The sequence below is a fragment of the Bos javanicus genome, chromosome 25, assembly GCF_032452875.1.
Source record: "Bos javanicus breed banteng chromosome 25, ARS-OSU_banteng_1.0, whole genome shotgun sequence".
In the NCBI taxonomy this organism is placed as follows: domain Eukaryota; kingdom Metazoa; phylum Chordata; class Mammalia; order Artiodactyla; family Bovidae; genus Bos; species Bos javanicus.
The window spans coordinates 41,960,379-41,985,100 of record NC_083892.1 but is presented as its reverse complement, the minus strand read 5'-3'; the positions used below and the strand labels follow the sequence as shown (position 1 = coordinate 41,985,100).

General features: G+C 57.0%; 1 protein-coding gene across 1 annotated transcript; it reads left to right on the top strand.

The window, feature by feature from the left end:
• Nucleotides 1-24,101, top strand: DNAAF5 (dynein axonemal assembly factor 5). Its single transcript, XM_061402405.1, has 13 exons — nt 1-662; nt 1,331-1,515; nt 4,879-5,003; nt 5,461-5,579; nt 8,389-8,621; nt 9,149-9,361; nt 10,730-10,873; nt 12,108-12,276; nt 13,303-13,450; nt 17,466-17,616; nt 18,434-18,590; nt 19,923-20,114; nt 23,044-24,101. The coding sequence occupies exons 1-13, from the start codon at nt 44-46 to the stop codon at nt 23,178-23,180; spliced, it is 2,592 nt and encodes an 863-aa protein (XP_061258389.1). The 5' UTR covers nt 1-43; the 3' UTR covers nt 23,181-24,101.
• Nucleotides 24,102-24,722: the final 621 nt, after the last annotated feature.

Here is a 24,722-nt window from a genome sequence, read left to right as displayed (position 1 = left end):
GTAAAAGCGCCGGTCTCCCCTAGTGACTAGCAACGCGGGGAAGATGGCGGCGCTAGTAGCGCCTGAGGCCGCGGCGCCCCAGGGCCCGACAGAAGCTGGGGAGACGACCGAGGCGGCGGAACTGAGCCGCTCCCTGAGCCGCCTGCTGCCCGGGCTGGAGGCCGACAGCAAGCTGGGTCGGCGGCGCGCTCTGGAGGCGCTGCAGCGGGTGTTGGAGGCGGCGCAGCCCGAGGCGCCCGACGCCGACCCCGACGCCGCGGCCGCGGCCTTCCAGGGCCCGTGGGTGCACCTGCTGCTGCCGCGCCTGCTGCGCCGCCTGACTGACCCGGCCGAGGGCTGCCGCGCGCTGGCCGTGCACCTGCTGGGGCTGGGCCTGCGGCGCGCCGCGCGGCCCCGCGACGCCCTCCCGCGCCTGCTACCCGCGCTCGCCGCGCGGTTGGCCAGCCCCGAGCCCGCGCGCCGCCCGCCGCCCGAGGCCTGTGAGGAGCTGCGCCTGGCGCTCGTGCAGCTGCTCGGCCTGGCCGTGCGCCTCACCGGCGCCGCGTTCGCGCCGCACCTGGACGACGCGGTGCGCGCGCTGCGCTGCACGCTGCTTGACCCCTTCGCCGCCGTGCGCCGCGAGAGCTGCGAGTGCGCCGCCGGCCTGGCGCGCGCCACGCCAGGTGCCAGCCCCCCGTCCCCTCCCCGGTGGCCCCCTCCCCGCGCCCTCCTGCGGCCCCAGCCCGAGCGCAGCGCCTGCCCGCAGCGAGCGCCACATCTCCCGGTCTCAGCGCCGCTCCTGCGCGCCGGGCCTCTCCTCTGGGCTCCCGCACCCTGGGCAGCAGTGAGCCAGAGCCTGCCTTGATCTTAGGACTTGAGCGCTGAGAGAACTCGCTGGAAGTACCACTGAAATAGCGACCTCATACAGGTCTTAAGCAGCGGCAGAACTGCAAAGCCGGAGGGTCCATCTGGGTCCCACGAAGACCCCCCCCGGTCCTGACTTTCTGTGAGGCCCGTAGAAGCGGGGTGGCTTTGCCTGAGGCGATGCTGGTGCGGTTTCCCGTGCTGCGTGTCTGGCTCTGCAGGACCTGGGAAGGCGCGGTCTCTCCCCACTCGGCGTCCCTTTCGGGCACCTGTCGCAGCCACTGGCAGCTTCAGGCTCTCCCCTCCCAGCTGCTGTGTTCAGCTGACATGAGGTCCAGCCCCAGTCCTCCGAGAGAGGTGCTGTTTGAGTCGCTCGTCCTGTCCCTGTGCCTCTCCCAGTGCTGAGGGTGCAAAGCTCCCAGCAGAGCCAGGCCAGAGCGGAGGCCCACAGGCTCCCCTGGTGACTGGTGGCCTCCCCGCCCCACAGACCACTTCCACATGCAGTCGGAGTCCCTGATCGGCCCCCTGATGCAGTCCATCTCCCACCAGCACTGGAAGGTGCGCGTGGCCGTCATCGAGGCCACGGGCGCGGCAATCCAGTTCGGCAGCGGGAAGTCAGTGGATGATGTCCTTCCGCACTTTGCTCAGCGGCTATTCGACGACGTTCCCCAGGTAAGGAGAGTTTCCTCCGGTCAGTCCCTTTTCCCACCAGAAGAGTGCCAGTGTGCTATTTGTCACTTACTCACTTTTGTCCTTTATTAAAGATATTATATGTGGCACCAAAATGTCCTTCCATCCTTCCCAGTCACAGGGTGTTCCTGTTTCACATTTTTGAGAGGCTCAGGGAGAACTGGATTGTCTTAGTGGATTTATTATACTTAATTCTGAACAACGGGGACGAGGCCTGTCTGCTTTTAGGGAGAAACTCTGAACTGAGGATCTCCATGGTTTGTAGATATATGTGTAACATGCTGTCCATCAGGTGATTTAATTGAAAAGCCACAGAGGTTGGCAAACCAGGAGGATTGGAGCCAGGGTTCATGTGTTTGGGTAATTCCTTCCCGTGGCTTTGGGGCCTGCGGAGACAGACAGACAAACAAGACAGGCAGGCAGGCAGGTGGAGGAGAGAGAAGCAGCTCTTTTGTCGGCAGAAGCCCGCTCAGAGTCGTGGATCTCAGGCTGTGAGGAGCAGAGTGAAGGCCGCAAAGTCAGGCACTCTCCCACAGGGAAGAGTGGGTGAAGGGCCGCCGTCCCAGGGCAGGAGCAGCGGTGGTTGCTGGTGGGGGCCTGCAGGGCGGGCGACAGCGGCCCCTGTGCCCCGGCAGAGGGAACGCCAGCCTTCTTGTGTCCTGTCTGTCAGTACTTACGTGCCGTTGCGTTCCTTCCCACGGAAATCCTCCATGTCTGAGGCTGGGGCTGGGATGAGTGCGCAGAGCCCCACTCGCAGCTGGCCTCCTCCAGGCCTGGGTCTGTCGACCCCAAAGATTGCTCTCTAGCACCCCAGCTGGCCTCTAGCCACAGCCACGCTGGGTCATGTTGCTTGTTTTCTTCTTCTTTATAATTGAAGTGCACACTTGATGCGCAGGGTTGTGTTGATCTTGGCTGTACAGCAGTGATTCAGCTCACACGCGCGTGTGTTAGAGCCCTTCCCGTTAGGGTTTATCACAGGTGCTGCACGGGTCCCGGTGCGGCACAGGAGGGCCTGTTTACCCGCACGTGTATGCTGGTTTGTGTCTGCCAACTCCAAGCCCCCAGGCCCTCCCTCTGCGCTCCCCTCCCCTTGGCAACCCCAAGTCTGCTCTGTGTGTCTGTGAGTCTGTTCATAGATGGGTTCAGCTGTGCTGTGTTTTACATCCCAAATATAAGTGGAGTCACAACGGTGTCTGCCTTTCTCTGACTTACTTCACTTAGTGTGATCATCTTTAGGTCCATCCATGTTCTGCAAATGGTGTTATTTTGCTTTTTGTGGCTGAGTAATATTCCGCCGTATATATAGGCACCACATCTTCTTTATCCGTTCATCTGCCCGTGGGCGTCTAGATTGTCTCCATGTCCTGGCTGTTGTGAAATCTGCAGTGAGCACTGGGGTGCATGTATCGTTCTGAGTTCCGTTTTTCTCAAACATTTGCCCGGAAGCAGGACTGCTGGACCGTATATTAGCTCCAGTTTAGTTTTTGAGGGACCTCCGCACTGTCCTCCTTACTGGCTGCGTCAGTGTATATTCCAGCCAACAGCGGAGGAGGGGTCCCTTCTTTCCACACCCTCTCCAGCATTTGTTGTTTGTACACTTTTACAAAAAAATTTTTTTCTCCTTTATTTTATTTTTAAATGTTTTGCTGCACCGGGTCATCATTGTTTTCTCCAGCTGTGGGAGCAGAGGCCGTTCTTCGTCGTGGCGAGTGGGCTTCCCACCGCAGTGCCCTCTCTTGCTGTGCGGCACAGGCTCTACGCGTGCGGGCTTGGTTGTCTGGCAGCCTGTGGAATCTTCCCAGACCAGGAGTCAAAGCTGTGTCCCCCGCATTGGCAGGCGGATTCTTAACCACTGGAAGACCAGTAAAGTTCATTTGGAGAATGATAGCCATTCTGACCAGTGTGAGGTGACAGACACCTCATTGTGGTTTTGATTTTCATTTCTTTAGTAATTATTGATGTTGAATGTCTTTTCATGTGCTTGTTGGCCATCTGTATGTCTTCTTTGGAGAAATGTCTATCACGGTCTTCTGCCCATTTTTTTTTCTTGGGTTTTTTGCTTTATTGTTCTGGGGTTGTATGAGTTGTTTGTATATTTGGGGAATTAGTGCCTTGTCAGTCACGTCATGTAAATATTTTCTCCCAGTCTGCAGATTGTCTTTTTGTTTTGCTTATGGTTTCCTTTGCTGAGCAAAAGCTTATGAGTTTGATTAGGTCCCAGTGGTTTACTTTTATTTTCTCTCTCTCATGTTGGGAGACTGACCTAAGAAAACATTGGGATGGTTTATGTCAGGGAATGATTTGTCTATGCGGTCTCTTAGGAGCTTTATGGTGTCATGTCTTAAGTTTAAGCCTTTAGGACATTTTGGGTCTCTATGTGTGTGTGGTGTGAGACTGTGTTGATTTCCATGCAGCTGTCCAGCGCTCCCGACTCCACTTGCTCTTTTCCGCTCCGTATGGTCTTGCCTCCTGTGCTGAAGGTGCAGTGGCTGTAGCTGTGAGGGTCATTCCCGGGCTCTCTTGTCTGCCCCACTGACCCGTGCAGCTGTTTTTGTGCCAGCGCCGTGCTCTTGTGATGACTGCAGCTTTGTAGTATTGTCTGAAGTCTGGGAGAGTCATGCCTTCAGCTCTGTTCTTTTCCTTCAGGTTTGTTTTGGCAATTCTGGATCTTTTATGGCTCTATATAAACTTTAGGGTTATTTGTTCTCGCTTTATGAAAAATGTCATGGGTAATTTGATAGGCCTCAAATGAAACCTGTAGCTTACTTTGGGTGGTGCGGCTGTTTAACAGTATTCTTCACCCGAGAGCAAGGTGGGTGTCTTCCCACTGCTCTCAGTCATCCCCAGTTTCCTTCACTAATCTTTCTAGTTCTCGGCACGCAAGTCTTTCACCTCCTTGGTCAGGTTTATGCCCAAGTATTTTAACTTTTTTGGTTGCAATCTTTTAAAAGGATTTTTTTTTTTTTTTTTACATTCTCTATCTGATGTTTCATTGTTAAAGAAATGTGTTGTTAAGCTCGCTTCCTCGCTGCAGGGGGCGTGGTGTGTGCAGGCACGCACGTCACTTTCTCAGACACAGGTGGCTGGCGCCCAGCCTGCCCAGGAGGTTCCCGTACAGAAGGCTGCGGACACGCCACAGGGCTGAGGCAGGGCCACGGAGCCTGCTGTGGTCAGTGAGGGTCTGGCCTGAGCCTGGAGGACGAGGGCTCAAACCAGCAAGACTAGGCATCCTGGTGGTCTGTCCCGACCCATGATGCGGGCAGCAGAGCTGCTGGCGCAGCAAGCTGGCTCTGGGCCCGGCGGTGCCCACGCCGGGGAAGGCCGCTGACCGTCTCTGGCCTGCAGGTGCGCCAGGCGGTGATGCGCGTGGTGGGCGGCTGGCTGCTGAGCCTGCGGGACCGCTACTCCTTCTTCCACAAGCTCATCCCACTCCTGCTGAGCGGCTTCCACGACGAGATCCCCGAGATCGCGTAAGTGACGACGTGGCAGCCGCGGCCGGCTCCGGGCGCCCCGGGCCTGCCCGCTTTCCTCCCAGGCGCGGCCTCTCCTCCGTTGTCATTTCCCACGGCGGCGGCTTCTCCTCTGGGCCAGAGCCCCCTGCAGCCGCCCCTCCTGCCTACTGAGTGGCCCCAGGGCTTTGACCGGGCCGTTTTGCACCTTCAGCCCCTCGCCCGGCTCACAGACAGGAATTTGTCAGGCAGGGCTGAGGCCAGCCGACCCACGGGCGAGCTCTCTCAGGCGGAGGCCCCGTCCCCGTGGGCGAGCTCTCTCAGGCAGGGGCCCCGTCCCCGTGGGCGCCCCCCAGTGCCCCCATCCCCGTGGGCGAGCTCTCTCAGGCAGTGCCCCCGTCCCTGTGGGCGAGCTCTCTCAGGCAGGGGCCCCGTCCCCGTGGGCGCCCCCTGACCTGCACTGTGTCGCGTGCGGCAGGAGTGAGGCGAGCAGCCTCTGGGAGCGGGTCGGCCTGCAGTGGCAGACGGAGAACGAGGAAGACCTCAAGGACAAGCTGGACTTTGCCAGCCCTCCCCCAGCCCACCACCCATCGCCAGGTGAGTGCGGTGGCTTGGGCTGATGAGGCGGGCATTGGAAGGAGCACCCTCGCAGCCCCAGGCCGACTTCCCTGGGTACGTGAGGACACGCTGGCTGAGAAGCGCGGGGCTCGGGGGAGTTCTGAGAACGGGGCGCTTTGTCAGTTCATGGAGCTCTTCTGTCAGCGTCACCTGCAGAGGAGACACGGGCCCAAGTGGGCTGCAGCCCTAGCGATTTGGGCGACGCCTCCTCAGAACAGAGGCTTCCATTGGTGGGCCCCTGTGCTGCCCCGCACTGTGGTCCTGCCAGACTGTGAGCACCCGCGCGCACGTGTGTGTGTGTGCACGTGCGCACACGGGCACCCACGTCTCCCTTAGCTCCTGAGTCAGATCCGAGCTGCGTTTCCGAGGAAGCCCCTGCCTGCCAGGCCCCAGCCCCGCTTCTTACACCAGGGCCTTGCGTCCATCCAGTTTCCCGTGTTGAGGAAGCACTCTCTGTCGGGGCCTGAGGCCCCCGTGAGCCTGATGGGCGGCTTCGTCACTGTAGTGCCTGCCGGTGCTCTCTCAGGATGCAGCCGTGATGGGTGACGCTGGCTGGGACAGAGCCTGGTAAATGTGCGCCAGGTTACTGAGCCTAGGGCCTGCGGGCCCCGCCACAGCTGGTCGGGTGGAGTCAGGGCCTCGAGGGTTCCGGGCGTGCTGAGCTACAGGGCACAGGTGTCGGCACCTGGCTTGCGCCTGGCGCCGCTCCGTGAGGCCCAGGGGGCGGCTCCGCCCCGCACCTGGGAGGCCTGCGCCTCTTTTTTCTGGCCTGTCGCCTCCTTTCAGGAATGTCACCCCCATACTGCGCAGCTGCTCTCGCTTCCTTTCAGGAGCGTCACCTCCATACCGCGCAGCTGCTGTAAGGGGAAATCACACATGTTTCAGAAAAGGTACAAAAATTAGTTGCTAGCAGGGACTTTTCTGAGTTACTGAAGTTTGAGGACTCACCATCTTCTGAATTACGACATCTGCCATATCACGTACAAGAATGGAGGTCAGAGCATTGTTGGAGTGAGACCACATGCCCGCCTGCCCGCGGACCCCTCCCCAGACCGTCCTAATATGGCCCCTCATCCCCCAGACTCGCCGCAAGGGACCAGCATCACCAGGAAGAAAAGGGCATTGTTTTGGCTTTTTGTCTTTTGCAGAATTTTAACAAGCTCAGTTAAACAGCTGACAGGATCTGAGTCTCTGGAACTAAGTCTCTCATACACCGTGGAGACAGAAAAGTCACAGGAGCAAACGTTCAAAGGGGCTTCGTGGCTCAAGCTGTTCTTTCTACTAAAACACCCTTTAAACTCTGAGTTGTCACCGTCTCATTTCTATTTCTAGAGTTGTTTTGAATCTTTAAGATGAAAATCTTGTAATCAAAATCCTCGAAGGCTTTTTTATAGAAATTGAAAAACTTATCCTGAAACTCACAAGGAAATGCAAGGGACCTAGGGCAGGCGAAACTTTTAAGACGAAGACCCAGGTTGAGAAACCAGCACGTCTGGCTTCAAGACGTAAAGCCAGAGTGAGCGGGCACGGAGGGGTTGGCATCAGACAGACGGGCTGTGGGCAGAGAGGAGTCCAAAGACAGACACACGGGTGGCCTCTGGATTCGGATGAGCTGCAGAGACGGCTCAGGGAAGAAAGCCGGCTCCCCTGGGCCTGGATCCCCTCCTCCTGACGCACGAGGCTGACCCCCAGTGGCTTGAGGGCTTGAGGTAGGACCCACACACTCCGCAGAGGAACGACCGGTTCTCAAGACAAAAACGTCTGCTCTTTGGAAGACGCTGAGAAAGCGCAGCTGAGGGCACAGGGGATGTTTGCAGACTGCGTGCAAAGGACGCGCTTCCAGAGCACAGAGGGAACGGCAAGCTCAGCAGCAGCAAACAACTCAGGTTCAGTGGGTAAAAAAGAGATTGAAAAGACACTTGCCTGAAGACACACAGATGTCAAGTAAGCCCTGAGAGAATGCCCCGGGTCGCGCGTGGGTCCTGAGGAGAGTGCGCATTAGAGCAGCAAGGAGACACCGCCTCCTCTAAGCCTGCCCCGAAGGTGGTGTAGAGGAGCCCAGGTCCCGGGCGTGGCGGGGGGCGGAGCCCGGAGCAGAGGGAGGACACGAGGCTGCTGTGAAAAGCCATCTTAAACCATTTTCTTAAACCGTTATGTGCCTCCCTGCCCAGCGCCCACCCGAGAGAAGAGCTGTTGGCAGCAGTGTGCACCAGGGCAGATCAGGCGCCCATCAGCAGGTGGACGGCCAGACGGACAGACTGCGGTGTGTCTGTGCAGTGGCGCACGCTCAGCAGTGAGGTCTCGTGTGCCCCAGCACGCGGTGGGCCTCAGCGTGCCTTTTCGCGTGGAGGGAGGCCGGCAGAGAGGGCCGTGTGCTGTGCAGCTGCGCTCACAGAAGGTGGAAGAGGCAGCTCCTCCGCGGTGACCGGAAGCCGACCGAGCTCCCTGAGGGAAGGGTGGGTGGTGGGCGGTTGTCGGGAGCACAGGGAGCTTTCTGGGCGATGCATGTGTCTTGTCTTGAGAGCCGTGTATCCATTTGTTAGCACTTTGAACATGTAGTTTAATGCATGTCACGCCTCAGCATTGCTAAAAACTTTCAAGTAAGTAATGACACTCTGTAGCCTCGTTTCCCTCTGTCTTCAGAGTCGGGCTGAGTTCTTTAAGACCTCAGAACAAAACCTGTAGGTCTGCCTTAAATGAGGAACGTGTGCTGAGTGACTTTCCACACGAATCGTTGAGGTGTGTGTTTCTGAGTGTCACTGTCTCCCTCCACCTTCACGACCCGCAGGGAGCCGCCCGGGGCTGGGCTGCCGAGAGCTCGTGTTCAGAAACCTCTCCAAGATCCTCCCCGCAGTCTGTCACGACATCGATGACTGGGTGGCGGGCACCAGGGTGAAGTCGGCGCAGCTGCTGGCCGTGTTGCTGCTGCACGCTGAGGACCATGTCACACAGCACCTAGAGCCCGTGTTGCGCGCCCTGCTCCGCGCCTGCGCCGACGAGGAGGCGGCCGTGGTCAGCAGCGTGAGTGGCGTCTGCGGGGCCCTGCCCTTCCTTCTCAGCTCTGCCGGCCGTGAACTCGGACCTCAGCAGACACACGGTTTCCCCTGTGTGAAGGTGTAGATGTGCCGTGGCCCCCACGCGGCCCTGGGCCTGCGAGGAGTGGTGTGTGAAGGCTCTCCTTAAGCGCGTGCGGGAGAAAACACATCCTCCACCCGCAGGCCCTGCGGTGGTCAGCTTGCAGGGACCGAGGGCAGGCAGACGTGCAGAGCAGCCCCCAGGGTCCAGCTCAGGCAGCCGGGCCTCAGGATGCTCTGACAGCCCTCCCATGAGCCGGACGCGTGACTTCCTTCCCCTGGCAGTTCTGAGCTCATGGGAGGACTCACTTGTTTTCATGAGCATTTGAGCAGGTGCTAGGAGGAAACGTGCCTGCAGGGCTGTTTCTGGGGGTGAAAGCATATGAGACAGATGCCGAGCAGTATTGGTGGGGTGGCAGGGAGAGGGGCAGCAGCCTCAGCACCCCCCACCCATTCCCACCCCTCCCCGCCCAGTGCACGAGGTCTGCAGAGCTGGTTGGCACCTTCGTTAGCCCGGAGGTGTTTCTGAAGCTGATCTTGTCGACACTGAGGAAGTCACCCTCGCCCTCTGGCCTCCTGGTCCTTGCCTCCCTCATCCAAGGCTGCCCGAGGGAGGCTCTGCGGCCACACGTGAAGGTCATCGCCACGGAGCTGGCGCAGGCTCACATCTGCCAAGGGTCTGAAAACGTAAGCGTGCAGGGGAGAGGGTGGGGATCGTACAGTCAGCCCGTTTCCATGGTGATGCCATTCCCTGCTGGGACCATCCACGCGTAGGCAGTGACGGTCACCCGTCCCTCAGGCCCCTAGGGGAGAGCCAGCCAACAAGGAGGCTGGGGTGCAGCCACCGATGTTCTGTTTGGACCCATGCGCTTCCTGGCCTGTTCTGCTCCATCCACATGGTGCACAGACAGTCCTCAGTCACACTGGCCACACTTCGAGTGCCCAGTATTTGTGGCCAGTGGCGTCTGCCCACCCTGTCGGTCCACATACCTCTCGGACACCGTGTCTGCACGGCAGGCTTGTCCTCACCGCGTCACTTGCCTTCCAGCAGGGCTCTCAGCAGGCAGCCTGATTTGGCACCCATCACTGGGCACTGTGCTTGGTGGTTACAAACTTATTGTCTTAAATTTAGCAGTAACTCCATTACATCTGAAACTGAAACAATCTAGGTAGTTAGACTTGGTCATTCGGAATAATTTATAATTATTTGCTATTGATGGAAAAATAATGACCTTGTTTTTGTTTGGTTGTGATGGTCTTAAACCTTGACTCTTTGCATTGGAATGTGGCCCTTCTGTCTATCTCTGGAGCAACAAGGGTTTGCCTCACTGGGCATCTGCCGTCACTCTGCAGGCCCGCGGGAAGCTGGCCCCGCGCCAGGTAACACTCAACAGGGGCGGCCGTGCCCACAGAGGTGGACCAGAGCGGGTCCCAGCTACCGTGCTGGGGACATACACGTGACTTGTATACATGACCCCCATCCTGATCTTCTGTCCTCTGTGAAACACAGCAAAGCAGACAGTAAGGGGTGTTGAGGTCTTCCTGTGGGGGCCATCCCACACCCACTCCTGGCCCCGTTGCACGATTGATGAGGCTGGAGCCTGGGAGGTGAGCGATGGGCTCAGCCCTCACAAGGTGCGACCCTGTGTTCCCATCAGTCTGGAAGCGTCTTTTGAATCACAGGATTTTATATATTTTTGTTCACTGAGCATTATAGGAGCTCAGAAGTACACAGAGCGGAGGGGAGCAGTGTGCACCCCTCGTGCCTGCTGCGCCTTCCCGGCCGCGTCCCTCTGCAGCTTGACTGGGCGAGGGAGGCCTGGGGCATTTGAAGCAGACCCAGGGTCCCCGGCCCCTCCAGTGTGTGTCACTGAACTGCATACGGAACCCGAGATCCTCGGGCTCAGCAGGGGCTCGGTCTCCCTGCTGTGAAGAGGGATGCCCTCTCCATGCTGATGTGCGGAAGCCGGGCCCAGCCCGCTGTGGCTGCACGGCGGGGCCTCATCTGGGCTGCCGGGTGGGCATGGGGTGGCTCACGTGCCGCTTTCTCTGCAGCGCCTGTACGGCGAGCGCCTGCTGCAGTGCGTGCAGGCCGTGGTGTCCGCGGGCCGGGAGGACTGCCGAGGGGCCGGCGAGCCGCTCCTGGAGGTGCTGGTGACTGTCCTGGCGCTGTGGGGGCCCGCGGGCCTCAGCGACAAGGTGAGCGGGAGCCTCCTGCTTTGCTGCAGCCCCTGGACTGTGACTGTCGTCCGTGGTCTCTGGTCTCAAACTCCACGTCTTGAGCTTGCCCACCGAGCTGATGACCACAGACGAAAGAATCTAGACCGTTTGGGTGTGTCGTCTTCAAGGCGGCCTCAGGGGGACCCAGGGTTTGAGATTCCTTCCCACTGAAGTTGACTTCAGTATCTCAGAGTAAAGACGCTACTTAATCTTGGAGAAACAGAAGAAAGGAGGCCTCCCTGGTCGTTAACAAATCTGCGTTTAAGAGGGGTTGAAAGATATAGGAGAGGAAATATTATCATATTTTCCCTATTTAGTTACAGCCCAGCTTTCCAGTCACTTCCGCTCCCCTGGCTTTGTATTTAACTTGAAACCTCCTGCCGTCTAGCTCCCCGCCACTGTAAGGACCAAGCAGAGGCAGGTGTCTGGCCGCTTCTCCCTGAGCTGAGAACTCGGCTTCTCCCCGGTTCCTTCTCCTCTCTGCCCACACCGTGTCCAGGACGCACACACACCGCCCTGCCTTTCCCCAGTGCCTTTCTAAACTTTGTTTTGTCTCTTGAAAGTCCCCCTCTCTGGAGGGCCCGTGTCTGAGCTGGCGGTTTGTCACCACAGGACCGTAAAATTTATATTAGAAAAGTCGAGTTAGTCCTCAGGGAGGGTCTGCAGGCCAGACTCGGGTCCCGGGCAGAGTGCCGAGCGCGTCCTGTTCCTCAAGCCCGAGGCGGGGGTGCGGGGTGCAGGGCTGCGAGGCGGCCCCGGCTCCATGGTCCAGTCTGCCCTCCCCGCTTTGCCCCCAGAGCAGCAGACGCACCGTCGCTGCTGGTCTGGTCGAGTGCAGAGCTCAGAGAGGGGCCTTGGACACCGCCTTCACTGGCCACGGTCTAAGGCTGTCAGCTCAGTCCCTGAAGCTGCCTGGTCCCCTTCTCTGCAGACAGAGTCCAACTGCCCCCGCCCTCTGCCCTGCAAGGACTGCCCCGCCCTGGGTTGTGCAAAATGGGGGCAGCGGGGGGGGTGGCGCGGTGAACCTCCTGTAAGTCACGTTTGTCCGTTTCATTTGTTGTCCAGACAGGAGGGCCGTGGGTGTGGGAACCCAGGTCATGTGGCATGTGCCCGAGTGGCTCTCTCTCCCTCAGGCGTGAGGACAGGGATCTCCAGTGGGTTTGTGAGTCCCACATTCATACTGACTGTCACAGCCGGCGACTTGCTCCCCCAGGTTCAGGAGACGCTGGCCGCGCTGGCTGCGGTGGAGGGCATGGACGGCAGCCAGGACCTCTTCCGAGCACGTGTGAGCCCCCTCCTGGAGTGGCTGGCTGCCTCGCACCGGGACTGGACCGGCCACTCCGTGGAGCTCCTGCAGTTGGACGTGGTGCTCAGCCACTCAGGTGAGCCCGGACGGGTGCCCCGAGCTGGGTTCAGAGCATGGGTGCCGTGGCAGCAGCCCCAGCGCAGACGGGCGGCGCTGCTCTCACCCCCCAGTCGGCCACGCACCAGGCCCGGTTCTTCATTCACTCGTGATCACTGTCGCCTGTGGGGACTGGCCGCTTTACACCCTTACTTTAAAAAGTGCTGAGAATGTTACAGTGAAGAGTTAATGTAACGTGGTCTTAAAAGTCTGCCCAGGCACACGTTTTGATGTTAAGCCTTGAACGCGTGACTCAGCGTGGTGCCTGTGTGGCCCGAGCTCTTCAGTGGCGTCTGCATGCTGTCCTCTCTGCCCAGGTGGCTTCCTGCCCTGCGGGTTAGGGGCTCCGGACGGAGACCGGAAGGCAGGAGGGGGGCGGGCAGTCTTCCTCTGGCCACGCTTGTTCCACTCTGACCCTGGGCTCTGAGGCGATGCCTCTGGATAGACTCAAGTCCTGACTGGGTACGGAATCAGCAGACCGGGAGTGAACCAGAGGTCCTGAGGGTGGCCTTTGTCTCTTCTGACACACACATCCCAGCTCAGCACAGGGCCTGGTGGGGAAGGCAGCTTGTGTGACTCACATCCAGACCCAGAGACCCTGTCACCCCGTCACGGGCGGGCTCAGGCCTGAGCAGCGTCGCTGTGTTTGGGATCCCGCCAGGCTCAGGCCAGGGCACCTCTGCTCCGTCTGGTGACGGGTGGGAAGGTCGTTGGCTGCCAGGTTCGGGGCACACGTCCAGCAGTTTTTATACTCTTGAATAGTTGATTTCGACTGGTCTTTAAAAGACTGCTTGACTTCAGTGATTTTATGAATTTGGTGAGATGTAAGAAGAAGGAAAAGTCCACATGGCGAACAGTTAGAGCCGTGGCGGGGTGGGGTGCACAGAGGGGCCCGTGGCATCCTGTGCCGAGAGCGTCCCGTGCGCCGTGCCCCACGCGCCGCCTCTCGCGGCCAGAGCAGCTGCGGGGCTCCACCTTCCACCCTCCTGCCACGCCTGTCTTCCAGGCCCTGCCCTCGGAGAAGCCCTGCCCCAGCTGGTCCCCATCCTCAGGAGCTGCCTTCAGCCGGCCAGGGACCCAGCCATGCGCCTGAAGCTCTTCTCCACCCTGACGGGCGTGCTGCTGGGAACCCCAGAGACGGTGGATTCACAGGGGTAGGTCAGCTCTGCCTCCGTGCTGCCCCGCCGCCCCGACCCCGCACGCTGAGTTAGGGCTGGGTCGTCCCCACCTGCCCTGACACTGAGGTCTCTTGGGGACTGCAGTGACCCCGAGCTCTAGGCCCTGCTGTTCTGTGGCTCCCTCGCCCCACCCCGACACACCGCCCCAGGGAAACAGCACGGTGCCAGCCACACGCGCACCACACAGAGACGCTGAGTCAAAGCCGTGCTTGTGTGGCCATTAAAATTCCATCAAATGAAGTTTCAGGGAACACTGGCTCCTGATGGTTTATACATGACTGTTCTCAGCTCTGCATGGTTTCTGGTGCCTTTCAAGCCTCACAGAGTTGATTGAATGACCGCGCAGTTCAGAACTTAGGAAACGCATGTTCTCCAGAGGGACTGGAGGCAGTCAACACCCAGGCCTCCAACTCAGGGCTTCGGAGGGGAGGGGAGCACGGGGCAGGACACGAGTCAGAGTGGAGCCGTTGGCAGGACGGGCGGCAGGCGGCAAGATGCTGTGAGCTGTTTGGGATCTGAGAGAGCAGATCTCAGCCGTCAGCCTGTCCTGGACTTTCCCAGGGAAATGACAGGTCATCATTCAGACCTCGCCTCTCTGGAGGTTACTCTGATCTGCTGTTGGGCCTCTAGCCAGTCCATCGTAATGCAGGAAGTTTTATTTCCTACTTGTGTGCAAAGGCTTCTGCGGTTAGGAGAGACCATAGACGGTACGGAGTCAGCCCTGGCACCATCCCGAGTAGAGGACCCACAGCCCAGTTGCTGCCCCTCGGGCCCCTGCTCCCTGAGGACAGTGACTCCCCAGGAAAGACGCCTCCGTCCTGGGCTGAATTCCCTCAAGAAACTGTGCTCAGAGGCTTCTTGTGGAAAGAGAGTCGCTCAGTTTCAAATATTTGGTGAAAGTATTAGCTGTTTTTCCAGGCAGGAAGGACTTTGGGAAACAGCACCTGCTTGGTTTTGAACTTTAGGATTGTAAAATCCTGGCGCCTAAGACAGCAAGGGACCCCTGTCCCCACCCCGGCCCACCCCATCCTGTAAGGACCCCACAGCCGGAGGACAGAGGGCGGGGGCACTGGTTGGAGCAGGAATCCCCAGTGATAGAGGGCTGCTCCCCGCTCTGGGCGCCCAGTCGTCGATGGAGCGGTCCCCAAGGGCAGAGCCGTCCCCTCGCGTCGTCCCCTGATGTTGAGCCATCCCCTCGCGCAGAGCGGTCCCCTCACGCGGATCCGTGTCCTCACATCGTCCCGACACGGAGCCGTCCCCTCGTGCGGAGCAGTCCCCTTGCGCAGATGTTACGGAACTCCTCTCGCATAGGGCACGACTGGATGCTGGTGGGTCTGGGCGAGCCTGTGGACCCCTGCGGCTGGGCTTCCTTGTCTCAGGACCCAGCTTCGGATACATGTGTGTGCTCCGCGCGCAGTGGGACTCATCCTTTGGGAATCTGCTGCATTTTCTGCTCCCGGCACCTCGCTGGAGTCAGAAGCAGCTCAGGTGGCCGCTGCCTGCCCCACGTGGCCAGCCCCGAGGCCCGTGTTGCCACTCTGTGTGGGCCACCTCAGCCAGGACGCGAGACTGACCTCTCCAGAGCCCCTGCTGGATCACTTTGCAGGAAACAGCAACTCTTTGCTGAAAGAACTGAAGCAGGTTAGCATCACTACAAACAAAGCTAGTGGAGGTGATGGAATTCCAGTTGAGCTATTTCAAATCCTGAAAGATGATGCTGTGAAAGTGCTGCACTCAATATGCCAGCAAATTTGGAAAACTCAGCAGTGGCCACGGGACTGGAAAAGGTCAGTTTTCATTCCAATCCCAAAGAAAGGCAATGCCAAAGAATGCTCAAACTACCCCACAATTGCAGTCATCTCACACGCTAGTAAAGTAATGCTCAAAATTCTCCAAGCCAGGCTTCAGCAATATGTGAACCGTGAACTTCCTGATGTTCAAGCTGGTTTTAGAAAAGGCAGAGGAAGCAGAGATCAAATTGCCAACATCTGCTGGATCAGGGAAAAAGCAAAAGAGTTCCAGAAACACATCTATTTCTGCTTTATTGACTATGCCAAAGCCTTTGACTGTGTGGATCACAATAAACTGTGGAAAATCCTGAAAGAGATGGGAATACCAGACCACCTGACCTGCCTCTTGAGAAACCTATATGCAGGTCAGGAAGCAACAGTTAGAACTGGACATGGAACAACAGACTGGTTCCAAATAGGAAAAGGAGTTCGTCAAGGCTGTATATTGTCACCCTGCTTATTTAACTTCTATGCAGAGTACATTATGAGAAACGCTGGGCTGGAAGAAACACAAGCTGGAATCAAGATTGCCAGGAGAAATATCAATCACCTCAGATATGCAGATGACACCACGCTTATGGCAGAAAGTGAAGAGGAACTAAAAAGCCTCTTGATGAAAGTGAAAGTGGAGAATGACAAAGTTGGCTTAAAGCTCAACATTCAGAAAACAAAGATCATGGCATCCAGTCCCATCACTTCATGGGAAATAGATGGGGAAACAGTGTCAGACTTTATTTTTGGGGGCTGCAAAATCACTGCAGATAGTGACTGCAGCCATGAAATTAAAAGATGCTTACTCCTTGGAAGGAAAGTTATGACCAACCTAGATAGCATATTCAAAAGCAGAGATATTACTTTGACAACAAAGGTCTGTCTAGTCAAGGCTATGGTTTTTCCTGTGGTCATGTACGGATGTGAGAGTTGGACTGTGAAGAAGGCTGAGCGTTGAAAGAATTGATGCTTTTGAACTGTGGTGTTGGAGAAGACTCTTGAGAGTCCTTTGGACTGCAAGGAGATCCAACCAGTCCATTCTAAAGGACATCAGCCCTGGGATTTCTTTGGAAGGACTGATGCTAAAGCTGAAACTCCAGTCCTTTGGCCACCTCATGCGAAGAGTTGACTCATTGGAAAAGACTCTGATGCTGGGAGGGATTGGGGGCAGGAGGAGAAGGGGACGACAGAGGATGAGATGGCTGGATGGCATCACTGACTCGATGGCCATGAGTCTGAGTGAACTCCGGGAGTTGGTGATGGACAGGGAGGCCTGGAGTGCTGCGACTCATGGGGTCGCAAAGAGTCGGACACGACTGAGCGACTGAACTGTACTGAACTGAAGACCTGGGAGGCCTGTGAGTCCCCCTGCACCAGGTTCGAGGTCGGCAGCGCTGGTGGCTCTGGAGTGCCCCCTGCTGGGGGTCCTGGGGCCCTGGCGCTAGTCAGACTGACCTGCTCCTGGAGCCTGTTCTGTGCAGCCTATTCACTTCCTCAGGACACAATCGATGGGTCTTGTGTTCAGCGGAATAGGGTTTGCGCCACCAACAGAGGCCTGTGGGGCAGAGGAGTTGTAAGAGCCAAGGCTTTGCCCTGGGCTTTGGGTGGGGCCTCAGCTGTGGCTCCAAGGGGCAGGGTGGCCCCGCCCGTCAGCAGGGCTGGGGGCTGCCATCCTGGTTTCGTTTTGCTTTGTGTCTGTCCTGACGGCGTGTTGAGAGGAAGGGCCCCAACCATGCTGGCGCAAATGTGCACGTCTCCCGGTGTCCTGGCGCGTGGGACCATGGGGACAGCCCAGGGTGCCCTCCTGTTGAGGTGGTGGCTGTGGTCATAGCGACTTCACATCCTCTCAAGGACCGCGAGGCCTGTCTCTGTGAGGGTGCTGCCCTTGGAGTGACCCGGCATCCCAACGATACTCCAGGAGGGGTGGTGGACAGGGCAGCCCCTCGGCCACAAAGCGGGAGGGAGGCTGGAATATACGGCAGCCCTGGGGCCTGGTCCCGGGAGAGGCAGCAGTGGCCCCCGGGCAGCCGAGGGGGAGCCCCACGCCCCTCAGAAACTGTATCCCTGAGAAGCGCTTGCTCAGCGTCCAGTGTTTCGTTTCTGCTGTTTCCTCTGGCCTTTTCCCTCAGGGCCATCTGTTCCCCAGACAGAAGCGCTGCCTTCAGGGAGTCTGAATGCCCCTTACCCGCTCTTTCCTTCTTCCACTCTAGGCAGCTTCACGGCTACCTGGACACCCTGGTCCAGGACATCTTAGTCCCCAACCTGCAGTGGCATGCCGGGAGGACGGCCGCAGCCATCCGCACGGCGGCCGTGTCCTGCCTCTGGGCGCTTGTCAGCAGCGGGGGCCTGTCGGACGGGCAGGTAGGGCTCGTGCGTCCCAGGCCCAAGAGGGAAGGGGATGTGCCCCGGAAGAGCGCTCGCCCGAGTCTCCTGTCCTGACAGCCGCAGCAGGAGGGCCCAGGCAGACCGAGGGCGGGACTGGGGGGCTGCGGGCGAGCAGAGGTCTGGGGGGAGAGTCTGGGTTTCCCTGGGTCACCTGGAGGATTTCTCAGGTGAGTGTTACCATTTATGAGGAAAGACCCTCACAGGAGCCTAACCTGAGTGTTGTTTGTATCCATATCTCATTTAGAGGGGGAGCTGAGGAAAGAGTAGAAGTAGGGAAGACGGTGATGCCTGAACGGCTGTTACTTAGGTTAAGATGTCGGCCTCGGGACCTCCCTGGTGGGCCAGGGGCTGAGGCTGCACGGTCCCAGTGCAGGCCCGGGATCGATCCCTGGGGAGAGTGTGCCGCAGCTGAGAACCGCACGCCACAGCTGAAGGCGCTGCGTGCTGCGGCTGGCACAGCCACGTTCCTTCGTAACCATGTTTACAGAAACGGCCCCTAAGCGTCACTGGACAGGATGCCCGGTCCTGCCAGCAAGTAGTGGGCTGTGTAGGATCCATGCCTGAGACTTTCTGAGGAACACATTTTTTAAGGATCAGCTGACCAGTGTTCAAATTATCTGAATTTGAAATCAAGACTCAAGTCTGCTTCTTACATAGAAATTTCAGAACAGCGTTCCAGACTCTGATGGTTGCATTAAAACCAAGTCTCTCCCATTACAGGCTGTACGCATGGCGCGTGTGTAGCGGTCTCTGTCCAGCCGTGACCCACAGCTCACGTGGTTTCTTATTGCAGATACAGGACATGCAGGAAACATTGATGCCTCAAATTCTGACCACCCTGGAAGAAGATTCTCAGATGACTCGATTGATTTCATGCCGGATCATTAACCTGTTTTTAAAGACCTCTAATGGTGTGATTGATCCAGACAAATTCATCAAGATTTATCCTGGTAGGACATTCTTTCCCCGGTCATGTGTGTGTGTGTTTGACAATTGTTTCTGTCGGAGGAAGAACGGGAAATGCTCCCTTTGGCTTCTTGTCAGGTTGGTGCTGAGTTTAAACATGGCCGTGGTGTGTGTGACATCACTGAGTAAGGAGCGTAACAGGAGGAACAGGACAGGCACCTGTGGAATTGCGGGGTGGGCGCTCAGACGGCCCGGGAGCCGGGGGCCGCCCTGTAGCGGGGCAGCGTCTGCACCCTGGGAGTGCGGGCTCCCGCCTCACATGCGCTGTGCCACTGCCTCCTGGAGCCTGAGCACGAGCGAGTGAGACACACACGTGCAGCGCGGGCCTGCCGCCAAGGACCTCGGGGCCCGTGGGTGCCCTCGCTGGAGGCGGGTGGCAGTGCAGGGCCTCTGCCGTCTTCTCTGAGCGCAGTCATGGTCCACAGAAGGCTGCAGGGCCAACAGCCTTCAAAACAAGCTGAGCGCTTCCGGCTGCAGGCTCTGTGGGAAGGGTGCCTGAAGGTGCCAAGAGGCAGGCAAGGAGGACAGGCGTTCCCACAGAAAGAGGAGTCAGCAGTCCCTGTGCCCAGGGCCGTGGTAACCCTGAATCCACTGCTGGGTGAACGTCTCATTCCCTGCCAACAGCTTAGAACCAGTGTTGGCTTGGAACCTGCTGCATGTTTCAGGATGACCTTTCATAGAAAGTGAAAAAAACAAGTTGAGGAAAGCGCAAATGGGAGCACCGAAACCCTGGGGGCACCTGGGGGGCAGAGCTGAGTCTCTAGAAGACGCCGGTCGTGGGGCTGGCATCTCGTGTGGGCTCTGAGGGAAAAGCACCCATTGATAAGAGTCTCTCCCGTTCATGGGAAGTGTTCCTGCCCCTCGGGAAGGACTGTTCCCCCAGGACGTCTGGTCCCGGAGACTCAATAGAAACAGCCATCATGGTGGCCATCATGTCACCAGCCCTCCTCTCCATCCTCAGAGCCACTGTGGGCAGAGAGCAGGGTCAGCACACGCCCTTCCTGTGCCATCCACGCGGCAGGGAAAATGGGGCGGCTGGGGCATGACACCTGTGAATGACTGAGCCTGAGCATCTCGGAGCTGCGGGAACCCCAAGGCCACCCTATGGGTCAGAGGGCGCAGACTCCCAGGCCGGCCAGTCACGCCTCCACACGGTGTCCATGGAGTGCACTCCTGGGCCAGAGCAGCTGAGGGTCCCAGGACACCCCTTCCCCAGCACCTGCGGGTCAGTTTCCTGGGATGGGTGCTGGGAGCTTAGCTGTGCACACCGGCTCCGGAACCTCTGCTCACACTCTTGTCTCTGCTCCCGCCCCCAGAACTCCTAAAGCGCCTGGACGACGTTTCTGACGATGTGAGGCTGGCAGCCACCTCCGCCCTGGTCACCTGGCTGCAGCGTGTCCAGAGCGAGGCCTCGAAGTGCTGCTACCAGAGCAGCGTCCGGCACCTGTACCGCGAGCTCCTCGTGTACCTCGACGACCCGGAGCACGCCATCCAGGACGCGGTGCTGGGTAAGAGCCTTGTCCCCACACGGGCCGGCCACACAGGGGCCACTGGCCGGCACTGCAGCTCTCAAGGTACTAAGAGGTGACGTGTTTGGGGTGACTTGGAAACCGCTCACGGCGGCAGCAGCTGCGAATGGACAGGTGGTCTCGCTTTGTACCTGGAGCCAGCACACGTGCTCACGGGGGCTCCTGGCCAGACGTCACCCTCCCCGTTCCTGCAGACCCCACACCGTGAGCGGGGCTGCAGAGACTGCCTCACAGGCACGCGCTCAGCCGTGGCCGACGCCCCCCCTGACAGCGAGTGTGTCCCAGCGAGCCTGCAGGCACACGCCGTCGCCGAGCGCGCAGCCACGTCGGGTCACTGGGCGCCGCGCGCGGGCTGGTCTGGATGTGTGTCCCGCGTGGCAGTGCCGCACGCAGCCCCTGGAAGCCCTCGGTGCCCCCCCCTTGCCTGTCTCCCTGTCCCCCCTCATCTGTCTCCCTGTCCCCCCTCGTCTGTCTCCCTGTCCCCCCTCGTCTGTCTCCCTGTCCCCCCTTGTCTGTCTCCCTGTCCCTCCTGGACTTCAGCAGCCACCCGTCTTCACTGCCTCTGTGCTTTGCCTTTTCCAGAACATCATATTCTTGAAATCATGTGGTATGAAGCCTTTTCATGTTGACTTCTCTGACTTGGCAATAGGCGCTTGAGGTTCCTTTTCATGGTGTGAGGGCTCATTTTTTAGCTCTAATACCTCGTCTGTGAGAACCAGTTTATTTATAACTTCACTGATCATTTTACAGAGGCATCTTCATCACTTCCAAATTGTGATGATTATTAAGCTTCTCTAAACATCTGTGTGCAGGTTTTTTGCAAACGTAAGTTTTCAGCTCCTTTGGATAAATATCAAAGATTGTGATTGCTGGCTCATATGGTAAGAGTATGGTTTGAAAGTGAAAAGTGAAAGTCATTCAGTTGTGTCCGACTCTGTGACACCATGGACTGTATAGTCAGTGGACTTTTCCAGGCCAGAATACTGGAGTGGGTAGCCGTTCCCTTCTCCGGGGGATCTTCCCAATCCAGGGATAGAACCCGGGTCTCCCACATTGCAGGCAGATGCTTTACCAGCTGAGCCACCAGGGAAGCCCAGGAATACTGGAGTGGGTAGCCTACCCCTTCTCCAGCGGATCTTCCCAACTCAGGAATCAAACTAGGGTCTCCTGCATTGCAGGCGGGCTCTTTACCAGCTGAGCCACAGGGAAGCCCGAGAGTGTGTGTGTTTTTTAAGAAATCACCCAAGTGGCTGCACCATTTTGCAGCGCCGCCTGCAAGGTGAGAGTCCCGTCGTCCCACAGCCTGCCAGCAGGTGGCGCACCGACTCTGGCCCTTGTGACAGGTGTGTACTGGCCTCCTTGTTTCAATTTGCATCTCCCTGGGGACATGCCATGTGGGGCATCTTCTCACACGTTACATCTGTATCTCTTCTGTGAGGTGTCTGTTAAGGTCTTTGGCGCTTTTTTTAATTGGGTTGTTTTTTAAGACTGTAAACATGTACATGTCAGTCCCAGTCTCCCAAGTTATCCCTCCCCACTTCCCTTCTAGTAACCATAGGGTTTCTGATTTGCAAATAAGTTCATTTGTATAATTTTTTTTAGATTTCACATGTAAGCAGTATCATGTGATGTGTGTCTTTCTCTGTCTGATTTACTTAATAGTACAGTCTTTAGATCCATCCATGTCACTGCGGATGGCACTATTTCATGTTTTTATGGCTGAACAATAGTCCACTGTGTGCACGCGCGCGTGTGTGCATGTGTGTGTGTGTGCACGTGTGTGTGTGTGCGCACGCGCGCGCATCCACCTGCCAATGCAGGACATGCAGGCTCAGTTCCTGGGTCAGGAAGATCCCCTGGAGGAGGAGATGGCAACCCGCTCTAGTATTCTGGCCTGGAGAATCGCGTGGACAGAGGAGCCTGGCGGGCTGCACTCCCTGGGGCCGCAGAGAGAAGGACATGACTGAGCACGCATGCACAGCAGTACAGGAGGGCTCCCTTTTTTCCACGCCCTCTCCAGCATTTGTTGCTTGAAGGCTTTTTAGTGGTGGCCATTTGGCCAGTGTGATGTGGTGCCTCCCTACAGTTCTGATTCTGCTTCTCTGTCAGTCAGCGATGTTCAGCATTGTTTCCTGTGTTTTGGTGAGAAATGTCTATTTAGAATTTCTGCCCACGCTTGATTGGGTTATTTTATTGTTTGCAGCTGAGTTGTACAGGTTGTTTATATACACATTTTGGAAGTTAGTTCCTTGTTGGCTGCATCATTTGCAAATAAGTTGTGTTTTCATTTAGTTAAAATACGTTTTCTCTTGAGACTTCTTCTTTGCCCATTGCGGTATTTGGAGATGTGTTGTATGACCTACAGCTATTGGGGAGTTTTTCAGTTATCTCTTTGCTACTGACTTCAGTTTCATCTCACTGAGGTCTGAGAGCAGGGATGATAGGAGTCCTGGTGAGGGTGTGTCTCACGGCCTTGGCCGTGGTGTGTTTCGTACACGTTCCGTAGGAGCTGAGGGGAATGTATGTTCTGCTGGTGTTGGATGAGACGGTCTGTAGATAGCAGTTGATCACTGGTGCTCTTGGATTCTGCTTTGCCTGACTGCCTGCTGGCTCCTCCCCTTTCTGAGAGGAGTGTGTGGGAGTCTCCCGCACAACAGTTGATCCACCTACTTCTCCTCACAGCTGCCAGTTTTGCCTTGCATACTGTGACACTCTGATACGGGGCTCATACATAAAGATCGTTACGTCTTCTTGAGAACTGACATGATCATTACGCAACGCCCTCCTTACCCCGATCACTTCCCTTTCCCTGCAGCCTGCTTGTCATGGCTGTTGTAACTGTAATATGAAGCTAAGGTTGGCTGAGTATTTATTTCTGGCACCATAAAAGCGTGTTCCTGTTTTGCAGAGGCCCTCAAAGCAGGCAGCGTCCTCTTCCCCGACCTCCTGGTGAAAGAGACAGAGGCTGTCCTCCACAAGCACCGCTCGCCCACCTACTGTGAGCAGCTCCTGCAGCACCTACAGGCCCTGCCGCCTGCCCAGTGACCAGAGTCCTGGGAGCAGAGCCTCGGCACAGCAGCTGGAGGGAGGCAGACATGCAGCCCTTGTCCTCACCTGGGCTGGAACTCGTGGCCTCTGAGTCTCGTCACAGGGCACTGTCTGCCTGCAGCGAGGACCCTCCCAAGCAAGCCTTGACAGCAGAAGAATGTATTCGCCAAGCCCCTGCCCAGTGCCTCCTGGGACAGCTTTTCACACCCAGCAGGTTTTGAAATAACTTCACTGAGTGGCTTCTGTATTTTTGTGTCTTACTCATACAGTCCGTTAAGAGGGCTGCCAGAAATCGACAGCTGCCTTCACATTAAATGTCAGCTGCTCATTCTGGCAGCCTCATCCATGCGCTGTGTTCTTTAGGCTATGTGCGCTGCTAGGTTCGTGGGTTATTGGTTCTTTCTTGCTTAAATGCCCACCAAGAAAGTTCTTGAGTGTTTATAAAGGAAAAAGCCAAAGTGATTAAAAAGAAATGTTGTTTAAAAAAAAAAAAGAAGATGAAATGTTTCTTCTTTGGGTTCTGTCTAGCGAAACTGTATATCTCAGTGACGAGACTGAAAAGAATTTGAAACTTTAAGAACTATTATCAACAAAATCTTCCACTTTTAAAACGTTACGTGGGTTGTATTTGGTCACAGTATTTTCTCTTAGATCAGTAATGCTGACAGTGTTGAAAATAGGATATTTAATCAAATATAATTTTGGTTGCTATTGTACTTAGCAGTACAGTAAAACTGTGTTATATTTTCCTGCACTTTCTATCCCCAAGTGCCTAAAAGATTTCATTTTAAGCATTATTTCCATAAGCCAAATATTTATGTTAACACAAGAAAAGAAAATGCTCTATTTTTTCCAAAAATCAAAGATTAACATTTATGCTTTGGTATTTGAAAATATAACTTAAAATATTTATTATAATTATTCTGTACGCCTGTCTTTGTGTGTCTCGGTAACTGAAATTAAGACTCATTTCTTCCTCAGATTCAACCTCACAGCAGCCTCAAGAATCCTGGGCCTTTGGATTGGGGGGAGGTGGGGGCGGGACTCACTGCTCGTTGAGGTTCCCTGTGTGGACACCAGGTGGCAGGCGCTCCAAACAAGACAAGGGCGTCAGCAAGGCTTCCAAGGGCTTACCCTCCAGTGGGGTCCGCCTGAAGAACGGCTGAGAGCTGAGCCTGTAGCACAGACCGGGGTCGCTGTGGCCCAGGCAGCACGACTCCTGATATCCGCTCCTGTGCCCTCCCAGGTTCTGAAGGCCATTTGGGTTGATGGCTACAGGCATGGCGGATTCCCTCAGATGGTCTTCCCCCAGCTCCGCGGCTGCCTTCTGCCGCCTCTGCGTGTCCTTCCTCAGCACCACCTGGAACCTGTCAGAGATGCATGTTATCTGGCCTCGGTCCAGACCTACCAAATCAGAGACGACAGGCTGGGGACTCCTGCCATGAGAGCACGCGTTTTCATATGCAGCAAGAAGCCCCATCTTCTGCCTCTGGTCAGTCAGTGTCACGGGAGCCAAAAGTAAACAGTTTGGCTAGGAGG